We start from the raw sequence: 21,324 nt of genomic DNA, 5'->3' as shown, positions 1-21,324 counted from the left end.
TATTCATTAACCTGGTGGGTAATGTGTCTAATCCTTTGTGATTGGTAGAACTTTTTTATATGATGAACAAGATTTTCAGTAATCCCCACCATATTTGACTTGGCTGTCTGGGAAGAAGCCCAAGGCTGGGGTGTTTTAAGGGAACTGCCTTTTCTGCTTCTGGGTATCTAGTAAGGTATTGTGGAAGCTGTTTTGTTGCTGGCATGGTACATCTAAGTATCAGAATAACCACCAGCTTTGGGGATCGTCTCCCCCATTCTTTGCAGCTTGCCCTAAGTGAGCAATCTCAGCGTGGCACTCCTGGGACCCTGGTCGCAAGTTTCAATAATGGCATAGAGAGCACACTTAAAGTTTGCAGAGAACACCAAACTGGGAGGGGCTGCAAGCGCTTTGGAGGACAATATTAGAATTCAAAATGATCCTGGCAAACTGGAAAAATGATCTGAAATGAATGGAATGAAATGCAATAAGGATAAATACAAAGTACTACACTTAAGAAGAAATAATCAACTGCACAACTATAAAATGGGAAAGGACTGCCTAAGGAGGAGTACTGTGGAAAAGGATCTGGGGGTTGTAGTGGATTACAAACGAAATAGGACTCAACAATTTAATACTGTTGCAAAAAACACGAACAACACTCTCGCATGTATAAGCAGGAGTGCTATAACCAAGACACGAGAAGTCATTCTACCACTCTGCTCAGCACTGCTAAGGCCTCAACTGGAATACTGTATCCAGTTCTGGACAAAATACACTTCAGAAAAGATATACACATATTGGAGAAAGTGCAGAGGAGAGCAAAATCAAAAATGATTACAGGTCTAGAGAAATGACCTATAAGGAAAAACTAAAAAAATTGGGTTTGTTTAGTCTGGAAAAGGGAATACTGAAGGGGGACATGATGACAGTCTGCAAGTACATAAAAGGTTGTTATAAAGAGGAGGATGCTTAATTGTTCTCCTTATCCACTGAGGACAGGATATTACCTCTTGGTAATGGGCTTGAATTGCAGCAAGGGAGATTTAGGTTAGACATTAATAATAACTTCCTAACTGTAAGGGTAGTTAAGCACTGGAACAAATTACTTAGGATGGTTGTGGAATCTCCGTCATTGGAGGTTTTTAAGAAGAGGTTGGGGATGGGGATGGTTTACATAATACTTGGTCTTTGGACTAGATGACCTTTGCGGTCTCTTCCAGTCCTACATTTCTATGATTACCTGTTCTCCTACCTTCAGTGGACACAGAGAACAATCACTGTCCTCTTAAGAACTGCCCTTAACATATATGAAGACTATTTTCAGGTGCCTCTTAAGTCTTCTTTTCTCAAGACTAACTATGCCAGCTTTTTTCAACCTTTCCTTTTGGGTTATGTTCTCTAATCCGTTCATAATTTTTATTGCTCTCTTTTGGAATATCTTGAATTTCTCCACATATTTCCTAAAGCGTGACACTGAGAAAGGGACACAGAACTCCAGCTGAGGCCTCACGCAGTGTTGACCAGAGCAGGACAATTACCTCCAATGTCTTACAAATCAAATTCTTGTTAATAAATGCCAGAATGATAATATCCTCTTCTGCAGTTACATCACAATGTTGATTCATATTCAGTTTGTGATCCACGATAACCCCCAGATCCTTTTCAGCAGTAGTACTGCTTAGCTAGTTATTCTCCATTTCGTAGTTGTGCATTTGATTTTTCCTTCTGAAGTAAAATACTTTGCACTTGGCCTTTATTAAATTTAATCTTGTTCATTCAGACCAATTCTCAAACATGTAATGGTCGTTTTGAATTGTAATCCTGTCCAGCAAAGTGCTTGCGACCCCTCTCAGCTTGCTGTCATCCACAAACTGTACAAGCATACCCTCAGCTCCATTCTCCAAGTCATGAAGGAAAACATTGAATAGTACTGGAACCAGAATTTATCATTGTAGGACCCCACAAGATACACCCTCCAAACTTGACAGTAAACCACTCTTTCAATACAGTCTTTCAACTAGTTGTGACTCTGAGACCATACTTCTCCATTTTTTTTAAATGAGAATATCATGTAGAACTATGTTAAAAGCCTTACTAAAGTCAAGAGATATCATATGTACTGCTTCCCCCCATCCACTAGGCCAGTAACCCATTCAAAGAAGGAAGTTAGGTTGACTTGGCATGATTTGTTGTTGACAAATTCCAAAGATATATTGGAATCAGAAAAGGTTCAGAAAAGGACAACAAAAATCATTAGGGGTAGGGAACGGCTTCCATATGAGGAGAGATTAAGAAGACTGGGACTTTTCAGCTTGGAAAAGAGACGACTAAGGGGGGATATGATTGAGGTCTATAAAATCATGACTGGTGTCGAAAAAGTAAATAAGTGTAGACAGTGTAGACAGATGCATAATGTGTTACTTCCTAGCCTTTGCTTTTTGTAAGGGTGACCCCCAGGCCTCCACTCTACTGAGACAGGCACTTCTGGAGGCAGCACCTTTTGTGTCATGATGAGACCTCAGTGAGTTCAAATGATTTCAGACTCCTCAGAAACACCATTTATTTTGGGGTGCTGCAGCCAGTCGGTATTTGCAGCAACACAAGACCACACTGCTTAAGCAACTGAAACACAAGATTTACAGATCCTTTGGTTACTCCGGTAAAGCAATACTGAACTCTACATTCATTTTGGCAGAGTTGTCTGCCCAGCTTTTCCAAAGCCTCCTCCATTTCCTCTTTCTCTCTCTCTCTCTCTCTCCTTGTCTCAATGTTTTTGTTTTGACCCAGTCATTACACCTTAATGTCCAGTCTTTGAGACTTCCACTGTGCTTCATTCATATATCGACAGTTCTTGAAAATGTGTCCATGTAAACGGAGACAGGCCTATGTTATTTCAACGGCAACTACATCCCCAGCCCAGAAGAGGAATCAACTCCTTCACACCCAGTGGCTAGCAAAGCAAATTGAGAGGGTACCTGACCCATGTACACTTTTCATTAAAAGAAACTACTAAATAAATCCCCCATTCTCCAGAGGGAGACAAGGTCAAAGCAAAAGACTAGGATAATGAATCATAAAAAATAAATAAATAAATAAAAATCACAGAAACACAGGGGTAAAAGGACCTCAAAATGTCAGCTAATCTATCCTCCAGCCCTAATGCAGGACCAAGTATATATAGACCATTGCAGACAGATATTTGTCTAACCTGTTTGCAAAAACCTCCGGTGACTGGGATTCCACAACTTTTCTTGGTAACCTATTCCAGGATTTATCTATCCTCACAGTTGGAAAGTTTTTCCTAATATCCACCCTAAACATCCCTTGCCGTAGATCAAGCCAATTACTACTCTCCTACTCCAGTGCACATGGAGAACAATTGATCATCATCCTCTGCATAGCAGCCTTGAACATATCTGAAGACTTATCAGGTCCTTCCCAATCTTCTTTTCTCAAGACTAAACAACACCAATTCTTTCAAACTTTCCTCAGAGGTCACATTTGAGGAGAGTGAGCCAGCTTTCTGGATATTTACTTCTGAATGGATATGAGCAGCACTTGATTGCATATGTTAAGGAAGAGAGAAGAATGTTGCAATAATTGAGACAGGAGAATATGAGAGCGTGGACAAAAGTTTTAGCTGGGTAGGATGGGTAGGAAAAGCTGTATCTTAGGGACATTAGGCAGAAAGAAAATGCAAGATGTAGAAATAAGGTGCATGTGAGGACCTAGAGAGAGGCCTGTGTTGTGGCATATGCGCAGCGTACAGACATAAGAGACAGTAAGGATGGTGGTGGTGTCTGCAGTGATACAGAAAGGAAGTTGGGGGATGGCTCAAGGGAAATATTAAGAGCTGTGTTTTAGCCATTTTAGCTTTTGAGCTTGAGTTGTTGGCTAGACATCTATGAAGACATATCAGAGACAGGCTGAGATTTCAGTTTGGAGAGAAGGATACAAATCTGGAGCAGAGAGTTATATCTGTGAGTTATCAGCATAGAGACGGTAGCTGAATTTGTGTTTGTGGATGAGATTAACCGATAACGTACAGAAGAAGAAGAGAAGTAAACCAAGGACAGAGCTTGTGTAAGCCCTGCAGAAAGCTGGAGTGGGGATGTGACGAACTGGGACTGTTCTTACTGTGGTCTGTGAATGTTGACAGGGGAGTGTGGCTGGGATAGTCTGCATTGGGGGATGGGAGTCTGCCCGAGGGCGCATACCTGAGCGTGTGGCATGAGAGCCCAGGGAGGGGTTGGAGGCCAGGGGACACCTTGGCCCGGGAAACTGAACAAAGGCTGTGGGAGGGGTCGCTGAAGGCAGAGTGCTGGAAGCGGGCTGGAGAGATGGCTGGGAGGCAGAGATGGCTCTAACCCCCCAAAGGGGGGTGGGCTGGGATGCCCTGGGACCCCAAGCTGGACCTAACTGAGGGGGGCCCTGTTGTCTGTGCCTGCAAGACCTGTCTTGGACTATATTCCTGTCATCCAAATAAACCTTCTGCTTTACTGGCTGGCTGAGAGTCATGGTGAATTGCAGAAAGCCGGGGGTGCAGGGCCTTGAGTCCCCCAATACTCCATGACAGGGGATAAGGATTGTCCAAGGACACACTGAAGGAGAGCATAAAGAAGTAGGAGAAGCAGGAGAAGATAAGGGAAGATCAGATTTCAAGAAGAGCATGGTCGATGGTTTCAAAGGCAGCTGATAGGTCAAGGAGGATCAGAATGGAGTAGTGGTTCTGAACTTTGCCTAGGGAGAGGCCAAAACAGTCCCAGTGGAATGCTCAAAATCTCTCACTCCCTGAAACCTTCCCTTCCCATCCCCACCAGGCCTTCCCTGCTTCCTAGAGCAATCACTCTCCAAACCCTTCACTCCCCATGTCCCTCAGCCCCGAGTGTTCCCCACTCCCAGCTAACCCACATCACCTACTCAACTCTCCCTCAACAACAGCACCATTGCTGGGCCCTCCACCCCCTTTTCCGCATTCCCAGTCCCCACTCTCCCAGCTCACACCATTATCAGTTCCCAGGAGCACCTCTTGCTGATTCCCTCCAGCCTCCTCCACACACCCCTCCCCTTTGTCCCGTCTGATCTCAGGCCTCCCTGCCTTGTGGCACCCCATAAACACCGGCTCCCCATCATCTTCTCCCTTCCTCCTGCCCTCCCTTGTCTTAAAGCCTGAATGAGACCCTCAAACTGTCTCATGTCCACAGATGGCTGCAACTGATTGCCACATCCTCCATGCATTTGGAACATTATCCTAGCAGACCACCAGCTCCACTATATTTAGGGTTCAGCATTACTTTCTGTTTAGAGGCCAACTATTCTAATTTCTCTACAGTTTACCTGCTTACTCACATTGCCCTGAAATACACTGATCAGCATGTGGCTGCAGGGCAAGATTAGTGGTCTAACGATGGGGCGAATACCATCTTGCCTCATGACTTATTAATGTCTAAATGATCAATTTGTTCCAAAACGTCCTCTATCAACACCTTAATCTGGGACTTTTCCTCAGATTTGCCAGCTACAAAGAATGGCTCCAGTGTAGGAAAGTCCCTCACATGCTCTGCAGTGAAGACTGATGCAAAGGATTCCGTTAGGGAATCAAGGCCATTGCAGAGCAGCTGAATGCTCATTTAGCACCTCAAGCACCCAGTAGCCCCACCATGGCAGGCTTCCTGATTCTTATATACTTAGGCAGGATGGGGAGGACTAGCGTCCCTAGCCTCTGTTTGCCAGAAGCGGGAATGAGCGACAGGGGATGGATCACTTGATGATTCCCTGTTCTGTTCATTCCCTCTGGCCACTGTCAGAAGACAGGATACTGGGCTAGATGGACCTTTGGTCTGACCCAGTAGGGCAGTTCTTATAAAAAAATGTACAACACAAAGTGTTAAGGCTCTGACTCATATGCATGACGTGAAAGGCAGCATAGAGTGAAATATACTTGAAAAAAATTAAATGAATCAAACTGTGCCACAGAATCTCCACTGATAAAAATTCCATGCTTGAATAATAAGAGAACAGCAATAGGAATATATTACTGACCATCTTAGCAAGATGTTCCTGGTGATTAGGGAATGCTCAGGGAGATTAGAGAGACTATAAAAATGGAAAACTCAGTAATATTTGGGGATTTCCACTGACCACATGTTACTGGATACATGTCACCTCAGGGTGGGATGCAGAGATAAAGTTTTTATTCATAGAATATCAGGGTTGGAAGGGAACTCAGGAAGTATCTAGTCCAACCCCCTGCTCAAAGCAGGACCAATTCCCAACTAAACGATCCCAGCCAGGGCTTTGTCAAGCCTGACCTTAAAAACCTCTAAGGGTATGTCTACACTACGAGAGTAGTTCGATTTTATTTCAATCAAATATGTGGAATCGATATTACAAAGTCGAATGTGTGTATCCACACTAAGGACAGTAATTCGACTTTGTGAGTCCACACTAACGGGGCAAGCGTCGACATTGGAAGCGGTGCACTGTGGGCAGCTATCCCACAGTTCCCGCAGTCCCCGCTGCCCATTGGAATTCTGGGTCGAGCCCCCAATGCCTGCTGGGGAAAAAAATGTGTCGAGGGTGGTTTTGGGTAACTGTCGTCATCCAACTGTCACTCCCGCCCTCCCTCCCTGAAAGCGCCGGCGGGCAATCAGTTCACGCACTTTTCTGGTCAGTGACAGCGCGGACGCCACAGCACTGCAAGCATGGAGCCCGCTGCGACCATCGCTGCAGTTATGGCCGTTGTCAACACCTCGCACCTTATCGTACACCTTTTCCAGAGGCAGATGCTGAGAAATCGGACGAGGAGGCTACGGCAGCGCGGTGAGGACCTGAAGTCTGAGAGAGGCACAGACCTCTCGCAAAGCACGGGACCCTGCGCCGTGAACATCATGGTGGCAATGGGTCACGTTGATGCTGTGAAATGGCGATTCTGGGCCCGGGAAACAAGCATGGACTGGTGGGACCGTATAGTGCTGCAGGTCTGGGATGAATCACAGTGGCTGCGAAACTTTCAGATGCGGAAGGGAACTTTCCTAGAACTTTGTGAGTTGCTGTCCCCTGCCCTGAAGCGCAAGGACACCCGGATGCGAGCAGCCCTGACTGTCCAGAAGCGAGTGGCCATATCCCTCTGGAAGCTTGCAACGCCAGACAGTACCAGTCAGTCGCAAACCACTTTGGCGTCGGGAAATCTACCGTGGGGGTTGTTGTGATGCAAGTAGCCAACGCAATCGTTGAGCTACTGCTGTCAAAGGTAGTGACCCTTGGAAACGTGCAGGTCATCATAGATGGCTTCGCCGCGATTCCCAAACTGCAGTGGGGCTATAGATGGAACTCACATCCCTATCCTGGGACCGGACCACCAGGCCAGCCAGTACATTAACCGAAAGGGCTACTTTTCAATGGTGTTGCAAGCACTGGTGGACCATAGGGGACGTTTTACCAACATCAACGTCGGATGGCCGGGCAAGGTTCATGACGCTCGCGTTTTCAGGAACTCTGGTCTGTTTAGACGGCTGCAGGAAGGTATTTATTTCCCGGACCACAAAATAACTGTTGGGGATGTGGAGATGCCTATAGTGATCCTCGGGGACCCAGCCTACCCGCTAATGCCCTGGCTCATGAAGCCCTATACTGGCGCCCTGGACACTGAAAAAGAACTCTTCAACTACCGTCTCAGCAATTGCAGAATGGTGGTGGAGTGTGCTTTTGGCCGTCTCAAGGGGAGATGGAGAAGCTTACTGACTCGCTCTGATCTCAGCGAAACCAATATCCCCATTGTTATTGCAGCTTGCTGTGTGCTCCACAATCTCTGTGAGAGCAAGGGGGAGACCTTTATGGCAGGAGGTTGAGGCAAATAGCCTGGCTGCTGATTACGCCCAGCCAGACAGCCAGGCGATTAGAAGAGCCCAGCGAGACGCGCTGTGCATCCGGGAGGCTTTGAAAGCTAGGTTCCTCAGTGAGCAGGGTAACCAGTGACTTTTAAGTTTGTTTAAAGAGAAGCTGAACCTGCCCCCGTTTCTTTACCCGGTTAATGTTGACTATCCTCTCCAGCTACATACCCCGTTCACCCCGTCCCCCCCCTTCCAACTCACATTTAAAAATAAAATAAATGGAACTTTGTTAATGAACACCATTTTCTTTATTACGGGTTTCGCGGTAAACTGTTGAAACTGGGACGCAGACTGTGGTGGCGAGCGGGCGTAGTGATGGAAAGGACGCTTCTAAACTCAAGGAATGACAGGCTCCTGCTCCTAGAGGGGTCCGCAGTGGTGGACTGGTTGTTTCAACGGAGCCTGCCACCCCTCCTTTTCGGGACTCTGTGTGTGGGGGTGATGTGACTTTGTGGCGGGGGAGGACGGTTACAGATTCCCTGCTGCATGGCTCTGTGATCCAGGATAAGGACCGCTGCATAAGATCTCTAACCGCCCTCCCCCGCCACAAAGTCACATAGCCCACCCCCACACAGAACATGAAAACCACCTCCCAGACTGACCAGGGTGCCTAGTGACTGCAATGTGTGTGTGACCTGCTGCTGAACCTGCCCCCGTGTCTGTACCCTGGTAAAGGTGACTGTCCTCTCCAATTACCAACCTCCTTCCATCCTTCAAACACACTCTCCTGTAAAAGAACATGATGGAAACAGTAATTAACAGAAACTTATTTTTTATTAGCAACTACACAGTTAGGGGATGAAACTGGGACGGGGGCTTGGGTGAGGCGGGAAGGAAAGGACTTATCAAATTTTGGGGAATGAGAGCCTTCTGGTACTCGAGCAGTCTGCAGGGGCGGAGTGACAGTTTTCATGGCCCCTGCCGCCCCTCCTTCTTAGGACTTTGGGTGAGGGGGGTATGAGACTTTGTGGCGAGGGAGGGCGGTTAGAGAGAGACTGCAGCGGGGCTCTGTCCTCCTGCCTCCAGTCCTGCAGAACATCCACAAGGCGCCGGAGCATGTCCGTTTGCTCCCTCATTAGTCCAAGCAGCGTTTGAGTCACCTGCTGGTCTTCCTGCCTCCACCTCTCCTCCCGTTCAATGTGTGATCGATGGTATTGCAACATGTTCTCCCTCCACTGGGTCTGCTGGGCCGCCTTGGCTCGGGACCAGCCCATAAGTTCTGAGAACATGTCGTCCAGTGTCCTTTTCTTTCTCCGCCTAATCTGCGCCAGCCTCTGGGAGGGGGATGCCAGGGTAGGTCGGGAGACAGTCGCAGCTGTGGGATGGGAAAAAGGGAGTGAATTCCTCAAAAAGATAATTTTTTGTGAACAATGAACATAGTCTTTCTCTGTGAACAAGACCATGCACAGCACCTATCACATGCGCACTCAGGACAAGGTCGAATTTTCGGCCTTTGCATTCAGTGCCTGGGGTCTTGCAGTGGAGATCAGACAAGCGGGGCAGGACAGCGGAATTCGGGTAGCAGGCTGACATGGTAAGCCGTAGACTTTTGGCTGCTTAAAACTTAAATTATAGCAGTGCCCTCCTTTCACGTTCAAAGCAATGCTCCTAGCGTTGGCCAGTTCCTGCTGCCGGCAATCCGGCAAGCATGAACTCTGCCCCTGTCCCACCCCCTCGCGGCTGTCCCCAGGAAAGATCCCTGTATGCTGCCCCTCTCCCGCCTCAGTGGTGGGGTAGTGGTGGTGGCCGCACCTAGGATGGAATGCAGTGCCTCGTAGAAACGGCATGTCTGGGGCTGGGATCCGGAGCGTCCGTTTGCCTCTTTGGTCTTCTGGTACCCTTGTCTCAGCTCCTTGATTTTCACGCGGCACTGCGTTGCATCCCGGCTGTATCCTCTCTCTGTCATGGCTTTTGAGATCTTCTCGTAGATCTCTGCATTCCGTCTTTTCGATCTCAGCTCCGAAAGCACGTACTCATCGCCCCACACAGCGATCAGATCCAAGACTTCCCGATCAGTCCATGCTGGGGCCCTCTTTCTATTCCGAGATTGCATGGTCACCTCTGCTGGAGAGCTCTGCATCGTTGCCAGTGCTGCTGAGCTCGCCACGATGTCCAAACAGGAAATGAGATTCAAACTGGCCAGACAGGAAAAGGAATTCAAATTTTCCCAGGGCTTTTCCTGTGTGGCTGGTCAGAGCATCCGAGCTCGGACTGCTGTCCAGAGCGTCAAAAGAGTGGTGCACTGTGGGATAGCTCCCGGAGCTATTAGCGTCGAATTCCATCCACACCTACCCTAATTCGACATGGCCATGTTGAATTTAGCGCTACTCCCCTCGTTGGGGAGGAGTACAGAAATCGAATTTAGGAGACCTCTATGTCGAACTAAATAGCTTCGTTGTGTGGACGGGTGCAGGGTTAATTCGATTTAACGCTGCTAAATTCGACATAACCTCCTAGTGTAGACCAGGCCTAAGGAAGGAGATTCCACCACCTCCCTAGGGAACCCATTCCAGTGCTTCACCACCCTCCTAGTGAAAAAGTTTTTCCTAATATCCAACCTAAACCTCCCCCACTGCAACTTGAGACCATTACTCCTTGTTCTGTCATCTGCCACCACTGAGAACAGTCTAGATCCATTCCCCGTTAATGGCATCTTATTGGAGCACCTAGTTCTGGAATCCACAAGGGGAGAGGCAAGTGTAGATTTACTCCTAAACGGCGCACAGGATCTGGTGCAAGATGTGAATACAGCTGAACCACTTTGTAATATAGACCATAATGTAATAAAATTTAATATGCCTGTGAGGGGTAAAATACCAAAGAATCGCACCACAGTAGTATTTAAGAGCGTGTTCTTATCACAAGGTTTGTCAGCAGTCAGGGGGCATATATGCTAGTGGTCTCCAATGCTCAGGCAGGGTAAGTGAAGGCAGTTACTCAGAAGGAATCCTCAATGCAAGGGTAAAGAGGTGGTGACATTATGAAAGTCTGAGATGGATTGTGTGTAGTAGGCTCAGTGTCTGAGCGCAGGCCAGGGGCAGGCAGCTTCTGTTCCCTACATGGGACCTAATCCCAAGTTTTGCCTCAGCAAAGAGAAGGTGTTAGACTTTGTGCTATACTGCTCCTGTGCTCTGTTCCCAAACTGCTCTGGGGTCAGGAGGGTAGAGTGCTAGTGTAGGCGTCACTTGCCTGTTGGGGTGTTGCTGAAACAGGGCAGAGTTGAGGTTGCACTGTAGGATGTTGCGAAACTTAACTCTTCACTTCCCCTTCTAATAACCGAGGGGACGGGACTCCTTACCCAGCGAGGTCACATTCTCATAGTTCTCCTGCATGACGGCTCTGTAGAGGGCTCTCTGAGCGGGGTCCAGCAGAGCCCACTCTTCGCTGGTGAAATACACAGCCACCTCCTCGAAAGTCACTGGCCCCTGAAAGAGAAAGAGCCCCACACTCAGTACCTGCTGCCTACTGATAACCCCACTATTCACAGGAGAGGAGGGCCAATCACAGGGAAGCTCTGGGAGGCAGGCGGACAGCATAATCCCACACCTATCCCATCGGAACAGGCAGGAAGCATTAGGGTGAGGGGAGAAAAAGAGAGCCCTTCACCCCTCTGAGAGGAGAGAAGGGAAAGGGGTCTTCACATTCATCACTCACCTACTAGCCAGAGGCTGATACAGGAGATGAAGCTCCCAGCAGAGTCCACGGACAACACTATGATGGGAATTGCAACACCCTCCCCATTGATGATAACTAGATGGGAGGGGATGGGGTGTCTTCCCTGGGCCTCTCTGGAGGGCTAAGTTCCCTCTAAGGTGCGTGGTCGCACAGCTGCCTATTAAGCCCTGAGAAGGGACTCGGGACTGCGGCAGGGAAAGGCACCCCTCCCCGCCGCCCCAGTGTGGACCTGTCCTGGACTTGCCGCAGCTGGGAAAAAGGCGCCCCTCCCCGGCCCCAAACATGGACCTGCCCCTGACATGCCGCGGTGGGAGAGAAGCCCTTTCCACAGCCCCTCCCTGAGTCGCCTCTCTCCCTCCCCTAAGCTGCTGTGGCAAGAGAGGACTGAGGGGAGTCCTCTCTCCCCACCACAGCCCCAGGGCAGCCTGTACCCCCAAACCCCTCATCCCCAGCCTCACTCCAGAGCCCACAACCCCAGACAGGGCCCTTGTCCCCCCCCCAACCCTCTGCCCCAGCCTGAGCCCCATCCCGCACCCCGAACCTGTCATCCCTGGCCCTACCCCACAGTCTTCACCCCTAGCCGGAGCCCTCACCCCCTGCACCCAACCTCTGCCTCAGGCCCAAGCCCCCTCCTGAACCCCTCATCTCCAGCCCCACTAGCCAGGGGCCCTCAGCCCCCCTGACCCTCTGCCCCAGCCCTGAGCCGCCTTCTGCACTCTGAACCCCACATCCCCAGCCCCACCCCAGAGCCCTCACACACCCCCTGCACTCCAACCCCGACCCAGCCCTGAACCCCCTCCCACAATCTGAACCACTCGGCACCATCCTCACCACATGAATTTTGTTATGTGCATCAATATGGAGGTGATGTGTGACACATAACAAAATTAATTCCACATATGGACATCAAAAATTAGAGGAACACTGCTGGTGGGTGTCCCTTTATATCTCACAGTAGCTTCTGGGTAGTAGGTTCAGGCTGTAGTTTTGGACTCTGGTAAGTTTTCCCAGCCCACTCCAGGGGGGGTTGTTTCCTGTTACACAAATTAGGGAATTCCCACCCACAAATCCCAGGGGTCTGTTCCTCCGATCTAGGCCTCACTGTAACCAAATCCAGCACGTTTTTCACACCTTGCCGCCCCCCCATTTCTCCACCTGATGTAATTCCTAACCCCTCCCACCTCCAGACCAACCTCCACCCCCCCAAGTGCCCACCTCCTATGTATTTACTGCCCGTCTCTCTCCCTAACAGGAACCCACCAGCAACTCCCCGATAATCCCTACCTTGACTGGCTCCATTGCAGCCATTTCCCTTTTCTGGTCCCTGGAAGGACGGAATGATCTGGAGCAAAACATGGATGTTGCGCTGCAGCCTGTTAGGGCAAAAAAGGCAATTGGGGACATGTCAGAACAGGAAATAATTTCACATCAAAATTCCCCCCCCCCCCCAGGCTCTTTCCCTGCACACTAGTGTTCTAGACTGTTGCGCAAATAACAGAAAAATTCAAAATACAATTAGTAATGGGGGGACTTTACCTACCCAGACACAGGGGTCTTTCAGGGGGTACAGCAACTCATCTAGATATTTCCCTAGTTTTGCAACATGCTACATAAAAACATGCAAAGTCAGTACAAAGTACATTTTCATACAACTTGTGCATATCCGTTCTACGCAGCTGATCGGTTCTCATCCTTATCGTCATGGTGGAGTCAGTTTCTTCTGGGGATTGGTCCTGCTTTGAGTAGGGGGTTGGACTAGATGATCTCTAGGTCCCTTCCAACCCTGAGATTCTATACTGATCTATATCCTGTACACTGAAACGTTAGTACAATATTTACATTCCAGTTGATTTATGTTATAATTAGATGGTAAAGCTGAGAAAGTCAGCCATGTCCAGTCATCCTGTGCGTGACACACTGGTATTGCTATCGCTGTAACCTGGGGTACGCGAGACACACCCGACTCCTGAAAGGGGACAGTCACCCGGAAAGTGAACCGCTGCCCCCTACAGCGCCCCCTGGGCTGCCCCCCTGAGGCAGGAGACCCCGCCCCCAGCCTGATCCCCGTCCGCCCCTCCCCCCTTCCCTCCCACAGCCTGATCCCCGCCCGCCCCTCCCCCCTTCCCGCCCCCAGCCTGATCCCCGTCCGCCCCTCCCCCCTTCCCGCCCCCAGCCTGATCCCCGTCCGCCCCTCCCCCCTCCCGCCCACAGCCTGATCCCCGTCCGCCCCTCCCCCCTTCCCGCCCCCAGCCTGATCCCCGTCCGCCCCTCCCGCCCCCAGCCTGATCCCCGCCCCGCCCCTCCCCCCTCCCGCCCCCAGCATGATCGCTGGCCCCCGATTGCCGGGAGCCGGGCGGGGCCGGGTCCGATCGCTCCCTCTGGAGCCCTGGCACTGGCGGGGCCGATCCTGGGGCGCTGCTCGGGCCCGGGGAGCAGCGGGGGCAGGGCCAGAGACCCCGGGGCTGAGGCCCCCCCCCCCGCAGCGCAGCGCCCGGCCGAGGGGCGGGGCCGCCAGGGACCAGGCCCCGCCCCCGGGACACGAGAGTTCGCCTGAGAAGCGGGAAGGCGCCGGGGGGGGCTCCGGGCGGGGCCGCTGCTCCCGGGGGGGGCGCGCGGCCAGGGGAGCCTCGGGGGGAGGGGCTGAAGGGGGGGTCAGGCTGACCCCGGGGGCCCTCCCATACCTGGGCTCGAGAGGGCGGAAGCGCCGCAGGACAGGCTGAGCGCCGTAATTCTTGATTCTCCTCAGAGCGGAAGTGACGTTTAGTTGCCCCTATCCACTGCCGCACGTGCCGCAGGAAGCGGAAGTGGCCTATCCCGGGGCGCACTGGGAAGCGTAGTTCTCGCTACTTTCTCCCGCTCGGCTTTCTATTGGCGGAGGGGACGTGTGCGCGGCCACGCGCCTCCCCGCTCCCTGATTGGCGGAGGGACCCCGGGGCGGGCAGGACAAAGGGCCCCCGGGGCTCTGCTCCCGGGCTGGGGGCAGCGCAGGGGGCTCGGGCGGGCAATAATAGTGTTACCCCATGTTTAAGGTTTTAAAAAAGAGGACACTCCATGGGGCCCTGGCCCCGCCCCCAACTCCGCCCCCGCCGTGTGGCTCTTTGGGCGCAGGCTGCAGCCTGGGCTCGGAGGCCCTCGCCCCTCGCGGGCTCAAGCCCCTACATCGCCACTGTAAATGTACAGCCCTGCAGCCCCGGCCCCACGTGCCTGAGTCAGCTGCCCCGGGCTTGGAGACAGGTGCCCTGCCCCACTTCCCAGGCACCTGTCTGGGGATTGGTCCTGCTTTGAGCAGGGGGTTGGACTAGATACCTCCTGAGGTCTCTTCCAACCCTGGTCTTCTATGATTCTAATCGCAGTGTAGGCATGATGTGAGGGTATATTCACACTGCGATGAAACACCCAGGGCTGGCCTGTATCAGCTGACTCGGGCTTCGGATAAAGTTGCAGCGGAGGCGTCTCGGCTACCAGGCTCTGGGACCCCACAAGGTGGGGAGGGAGTTTAGCAAGGGTAAATGTGCAGTGAAGTATTACCCCAAACCCCACTGCATTTCTCCAAGGGGCTGTCTGCTTTCGGGCAGGGACAATAACACATCCTGCTGCATTCGTTATTTCAAAGGGTGGTTTATGATTTTCATTCTCAAACATGGGGCACGAAGCGGGACTTAAACCTCAGTGTAAATGAAAGAGCCGCCCACAGATTCTTGCAGCCACAACATGCCGTTTGAGAGCTGAGATGTGCCCTTTTCAGAAAGTGATGGGGTCGTCTGCGAGGGGACTGGAACACTGGCCTATCCACGTACAAATCGCACACTTTCAGCACCTTTATTATTAGTGCCTGGCAGTGTGATTTAAACCCTCCCACCACACCTAATGCCCTGCCAGCCCCCACCTGGGCCCAACCAGCTTTGCTTGGAGCCAGGGCTATGCTACAAAATTGGGTCGGTATAACTACATTGTTCAGGGGTGTAAGAAATCCACCCCCCTGAGCAATGCAGTGATACCGACCTAAGCCCTGGGGTAGACAGTACTCTGTCAACAGGAATAAATTGCCTAGGGAGGTTGTGGAATCTCCATCTCTGGAGATATTTAAGAGTAGATAAATGTCTATGAGGGATGGTCTAGACAGTATTTGGTCCTGCCATGTGGGCAGGGGACTGGACTCGATGACCTCTCGAGGTCCCTTCCAGTCCTAGAATCTATAAATGTCAACATAGCTTGAGGTGGTGGAGAATCTAAGCTGAGGGGAGAAGCCCTCACATCAGCGTAGATAGTCTCCACTGAAGCGCTATGGTGGTGCAGCCAGACCAGTGCAGTGCTTACGTGCAGACCTGCCCTTTGTGAGACGGAAGCAATGCATGTGGGGCAACGCTCTGTCTCTCAGGGTGTGAACAATCCACACCCCTGAGCAACGTAGTTAAACTGACCTAAGCCCTGGTGTAGACAGCGCTAGGTGGATGGAAGAATTCCTCTGTTAACCTCACTACCGCGTCATTGGGAGGTGGATTAGCTCCAGTGACAGGCTCACCTCTCCCATCACTGCAGTGAGTGTCTGCTGTGAAATGCGGAGATACTGTAACGTTTTAAGTGTAGACTTAGGCTCTGGCTACACTTACAAGCTGACAGCGGCACAGCTGTACCGATACAGCTGTGCCGCTGTAAGAGCGCACGTGGAGCCCCATTATGCTGGCAGCCTGGAAAGATCTCCCATCCACGAAATAAAACCAGCTCAATGAGCAGTGGTAGCTAGGTCGGCAGGAGAGCACCTCCCATCGTCACAGCACTGTGTGCACGAGCGCTTGTGCCGGCAAAACCCTTGAGTGACAAGTGTTTTGCCGACATAAGTGCTAATGTAGAAATGGCCTTAGCGTGAGACCAGCCCTGGCTCCAGTAGGCACCAAAGATGCTCAGGCAGTAAAATGGAGTAACCACATCTTTAGCTCTTCCACGGTTGTCAGGATTCAAACCCCCAATGGATTTCCAGTCTATCACCTTACCTAGGCCACAACCACTTGACTCCTTTGTTTGGCTCACTACACTATGGCTCCGGTCTCACTGAATTATCATTTCCAATTGTTTGTTCAGAGCAGCTTCCCCAGCACACTCACTGCTGTGAGGGTGTGTAAGTGGGTCCAGGGCCGAACAGCGGGAATTCCTGCCGTTTCCCTTCTGGCTGGAGCGTGATGAGATGCCTGTGGTTAATGACATTGCTGTAGATTGTTGTTCATTCCCTACCTTGCCAATTCAGAGAGTCCCTTTCCCCATCATATCGCCAGCATATCAGTGATTCCAATGGCAGGGGTCAGGTTTTCCCTGGGGCTCTGAGCTTTTTCAAGGGATTGGAGGCTCCTTTCTTTCCTCACCCTGGAGTGAACTCAGCCTTTTGTTCCATCCTTGACATACCAACATAGGCGTGCGCAGCCCATTTCATTAGGGTGTGCACCCAGGGAGCCCCACCCGAGCCTACCCCTGCCCTAGTGCCACCCCCATCCACTCCCTCCTACTTCCTGCCCCCAGACTTCCCCCCTCAGAACCCCCAACCCCCCCTGCTCCTTGTCCCCTGACTACCTCCTCCTGGGACCCCTGCCCCTAACTGCCCCCCCCCAGGACTCCACCCCCTACCTAAGCCTCCCTGCTCCTTCTCCCCTGACTGCCCCCCTAGGACCTTACCCCTTACCAGTCCCCTAACTGCCCTGACCCTTATCCACACCCTCTCCCCCAGACAGACCCCCGGGACTCCCACGCCTATCCAACTGCTCCCCACCCCCTGACAGGACCCCCAGAACTCCCGACCCATACAACCCCCCGCTCCCTGCCTCTCCCAACCCCTCTCCACACCCTTCCCTCCTGACAGCCCCCCCCAGAACTCTTGACTCATCCAACCCCCCCAGCTCCTTGTCCCCTGACCACCCCCTCCAGAGACCCCCCCCACTAACTGCCCCCCCAGGACCCTCCTTGCTCCCTGTCCCCTGACTGCCCTGACCCCTATCCACCTCCCACCCACTCAGAGACCCCGGGACTCCCATGCCCCATCCAATCCCCCCTGCTCCCTGACTGCCCCCTCCAGAGACCCCCACACACCCCTAACCACCACCCCTGGGATCCCACCCCCTATCCAACCCACCCTGTCCACTGACTGCCCCCACCCCTTATCTAACTCCCCTGGCCCTGGACCCCTTACCATGAAATGAGGCTCCTAGCCTCCCCGCGGAGCCAAACACTGCCCCACGGGAGCGCGCAGCCCCGGCCCCCAAAGCGCTGCGCGCGCGGCAATATAGCTCATGGGAACGGGGGAGTGTGTCTGTCTCCCCGCGGAGCCCCGGCCACCAGAGCTCTGCGCGCACGGCGGCATGGCTCCAGGAGGGAGGAAGGCGGGGGAGGGACCAGTGGCTTGCTGCGTTGGGCGGGTGTCGCGGAGTATTGGGGAACTCAGGGCCCTGCACCCCCGGCTTCCTGCGATTCACCATGACTCTCAGCCAGCCAGTAAAGCAGGTTTATTTGGATGACAGGAATACAGTCCGAGACAGGTCTTGCAGGCACAGGCAACAGGGCCCCCCTCAGTTAGGTCCATCTGGGGGTCCCAGGGCATCCCAGCCCCCCTTGGGAGGTCAGAGCCATCTCTCCACCCAGCTTCCAAGACTCTGCCTTCAGCGACCCCTCCCACAGCCTTCGTTCAGTTTCCCGGGCTAAGGTGTCACCTGGCCTCCAACCCCTTCCTGGGTTCTCATGTTACACGCTCAGGTATTCGCCTTCGGGCAGACTCCCATCCCCCAATGCAGACTATCCGAGCCACACTCCCCTGTCAGTATTCACAGACCACAGTAAGAACAGTCCCAGTTCGTCACATCTCCCCCCTTCGAGACCGAACTGAGCAGGGTCACTTTAGCCAGTGACCCGGGGAAGTTCGAACCTACCCCCGTTCCCATGGATGCCCCCGCATCCCTCCCATTCCTTGGTGAGAATTACACCAGGCCCCTCCAGTTTCACGCCCCCCCCTTAGGTCAGGGGTGCTTGATGGCACTCGCAGTTCGCATGTGGGAGGGTTTATGCGGCCTGTGCCCTTTTCCCACCCCAATACCCCTGGGGTTCCAACTGGGCTGTGGTCTTCTCCCAGCGCTCCAGTCTGGAGGTCTGTGCTTTGGGCTCTCTTGGTTTAGAGCCGCCCTTTTAACCTTGGCCACCCTCCGGAAAGGCTCCTCTATGCTGGGCAAGGGTCCTAAAGCTGTTTTCCCCTTGTCCCAGGCCTTCCTCCCCTCTGACAGGGGTCACAGGATCCGCAGTACTGTCGGACAGTAACAAAGACCCCAGGCCAGTAAAAGCTCCATAGCAGCCTCTGCTGGGTACGCCAGGTTCCCTGGTGCCCTGAGAGGGGAACGTCATGGGCCCCGCACAGCAGCTGGCGGCGATACTTCTGGGGTACCACCAGCTGCCTCCTGATCCCCCCTGACTCCATTTTCCCTGGGGGAGCCCATTCTCGGTACAGGAACCCCTTCTCCCACAGGAACCTTTTCCGGCCACCTCGTCCCATGGTCTGTACCGCATTGAGGTCGGCCAGGTCCCTTATCTTCCGCAAGGAGGGATCTCTCTGCAACTCGGCCTGGAACTCCGCAGCTGGGACAGGGATGGCCACCTGCTCTTTCTCGCCGGCTGGGTCTGAAGCTGCAGCCTCCCTGAGCCGTGTCCCTGGGCGTTCCCTCCCCACCAGGTTAGGGTCCTGCGCCTCAGGCAAGGCACCCCCCCCAAGGCCAGGGCGCAGTGCCCCTCGCCGGCTCTGACTGCGGGTCACAACCAGTGCCCTTTGGGGTTGCTTGGCCAGTTCTCCAGGTCCCCCCCCATCAATACCTCAGTGGGCAAATACGGGTGTACCCCCACATCCTTGGGGCCCTCCTTGGCCCCCCACTTCAGGTGTACCCTTGCCACGGGCACTTTCACTGGTGTTCCGCCCACCCCCGTCAGGGTCAGGTAGGTGTTGGGCACCACCTGATCTGGGGCCACCACCTCGGGCCGGGCCAGCGTCACCTCTGCGCCCGTATCCCAGTATCCATTGACCTTCCTCCCATCCACCTCCAGGGGAACAAGGTACTCTCTCCGGAGGGACAGCCCCGCGCCTACCGTATAAACCAAAAACCCTGAATCTGGAGCATCCAGCCCCCTAGAGGAGCTGGCCTGGAGCTCTCCTCCCTCCTTAGCAGGTGGTACTCTGCCAGCCCCCCTTCCCTGGGAATGCTGCCTCTCGCCGAGCTGGGTCTCTACCCAGTCAACCCTCTGTGGGTTCGGTCTGCTCAGCCTGTCCCTGAGCCTGGGGCACTGGGCCTGTATGTGGCCTTTTTGGCCACAGTGGTAGCAGCCCATGTCCCATGGGTCCCCTTGAGTGGGACGGATGGTCCTGACGCCGGATGTTCCCCTCTGATGGGGTTTTTCTGTATTTTCCCACGGGGAGGTCCCATGGTGACTCTCTCTCTGCGTTGTGGTGGGACTGCTCCTTTGGGACTCCTCCCTTTTATCTCCTCACCGGCTCTTTACGAACTCATCGGCCAGCCGGCCTGCATGTCGCGGGTTCTCTGGCTTTCTGTCCACCAACCACAGCCTCAGGTCGGATGGGCACCGCTCATACAGTTGCTCCAGTACCAGCAGTGTGACCAGGTCCTCCTTCGTCTGGGCCCCATCAGCCCACTTGCTGGCGTATCCTTCCATGCGGACGGCTAGTTGCAGATATGAGATCTCAGGGGTTTTATCCTGACTCCGGAACCTTTCCTGGTACATCTCAGGAGTCAGCCCAAACTCACATAGCAGGGCCTTTTTGAATAGTTCGTAGTCCCCTTTCTCTGCCTCTTCCAGTTGGCAGTACAATGCCACGGCTTTGGGGTCCAGTAAGGGGGTAAGGACCCGGAGTCTGTCCGCGGGATCAACCCGGTGCAGCTCGCAGGCCGTCTCAAAGGCCTCCAGGAAGTCATCCATGTCCTCCCCCTCCTTGCGTGGGGCCAGGATGCACTTATCAAAGCTCCGTGCAGTCCTGGGTCCCCCCTCACTCACCGCAGCCGGGGGTTCGCTGCCCTTCAGTCTCGCCAGTTCCAGTTCATGCTGACGCTGTCTCTCTTCATGCTGACGCTGTCTCTCATTCTCCTCCCGTTCATGCTGCCTCCGTTTCTCTTTCTCCTCCCGTTCATGCTGTCTCTGTTGTTCACGATCCTCCAGCTCTCTCAGTTTTAGCTCTTTCTCCCATTCCAGCCAATTCCGCTCCACGGATGCCGAACGTCGCCGGGAGGATCCTCTGCTGGCCGGCGAGCTTCGCCGGGAGGATCCCCTGCTGGCCGGGGGGGTCACGGCGCCCTCGGTATTTGCTGGGCTCCTCCCCACCCTTCCCCTAGGCATAGGAAGGAGGGGTCTCGGGAAGCCCTCAGCAGCCGGCTGACCACTCCCAGCTGGGACAGACACTGGTGCCTGCGCTGCATTTGCCAGGCTGCTTCCCTGAGACACAGGGATCCGTTCATTCGCGCGATCTTCCGCCTCCAGCCGGGCAATGAGCTGTTCTTTGGTGAGCCTCCCAATGCGCAGCCCCCTCTGCTTGCACAGCTCCACCAGGTCGCTCTTAAGCCGCTTGGCATACATCTTCCTGCTGGCCACTCACCGGCCTGTGTGCTCACAGCTCCCCACAGTTCCAAGGGGGACCCCTAGTGTGCCAGCCCTTCTCGAGGTCACCACCTCTCTGCCAGGGTCGAGCTGCAGACTCCTCCGCCCCTGGGACCACTCGCTGCGATCCCCCCGGAGGACCCTGTTACTG

At 53.4% G+C, this 21,324-nt stretch overlaps 2 protein-coding genes across 10 annotated transcripts in view; one reads left to right on the top strand and one right to left on the bottom strand.

Annotated features, from left to right (window-relative positions):
* The window catches only part of LOC101944363 (zinc finger protein 420-like), a 71,967-nt gene extending 57,601 nt beyond the window's left edge, over positions 1-14,366 (bottom strand). For 3 of the 9 annotated variants that reach the window (XM_065569408.1, XM_065569398.1, XM_065569402.1), the window contains exons 1-3: positions 14,231-14,366; positions 12,834-12,922; positions 11,173-11,299 (exon numbers count right to left, since the gene is read on the bottom strand). In XM_065569408.1, the coding sequence (XP_065425480.1) occupies positions 11,173-11,299; positions 12,834-12,905 (199 nt within the window). In that variant the 5' untranslated portion in view covers positions 12,906-12,922; positions 14,231-14,366. Of the gene's footprint in view, positions 1-11,172; positions 11,300-12,833; positions 12,923-13,089; positions 13,651-14,230 lie in introns of those variants that run through there. The other 6 variants (XM_065569400.1, XM_065569399.1, XM_065569401.1 and 3 more) reach the window with 6 other exon arrangements.
* The window catches only part of LOC135976036 (nascent polypeptide-associated complex subunit alpha, muscle-specific form-like), a 1,165,876-nt gene that overhangs the window by 841,220 nt on the left and 303,332 nt on the right, over positions 1-21,324 (top strand). The gene's annotated exons all lie outside the window — the stretch shown is intronic.

This window comes from Chrysemys picta, chromosome 16 (assembly GCF_011386835.1).
Source record: "Chrysemys picta bellii isolate R12L10 chromosome 16, ASM1138683v2, whole genome shotgun sequence".
Taxonomy (NCBI): Eukaryota; Metazoa; Chordata; order Testudines; family Emydidae; genus Chrysemys; species Chrysemys picta.
Note: the sequence above shows the minus strand (reverse complement) of the source record. Positions and strands in the feature narration are given on the sequence as shown.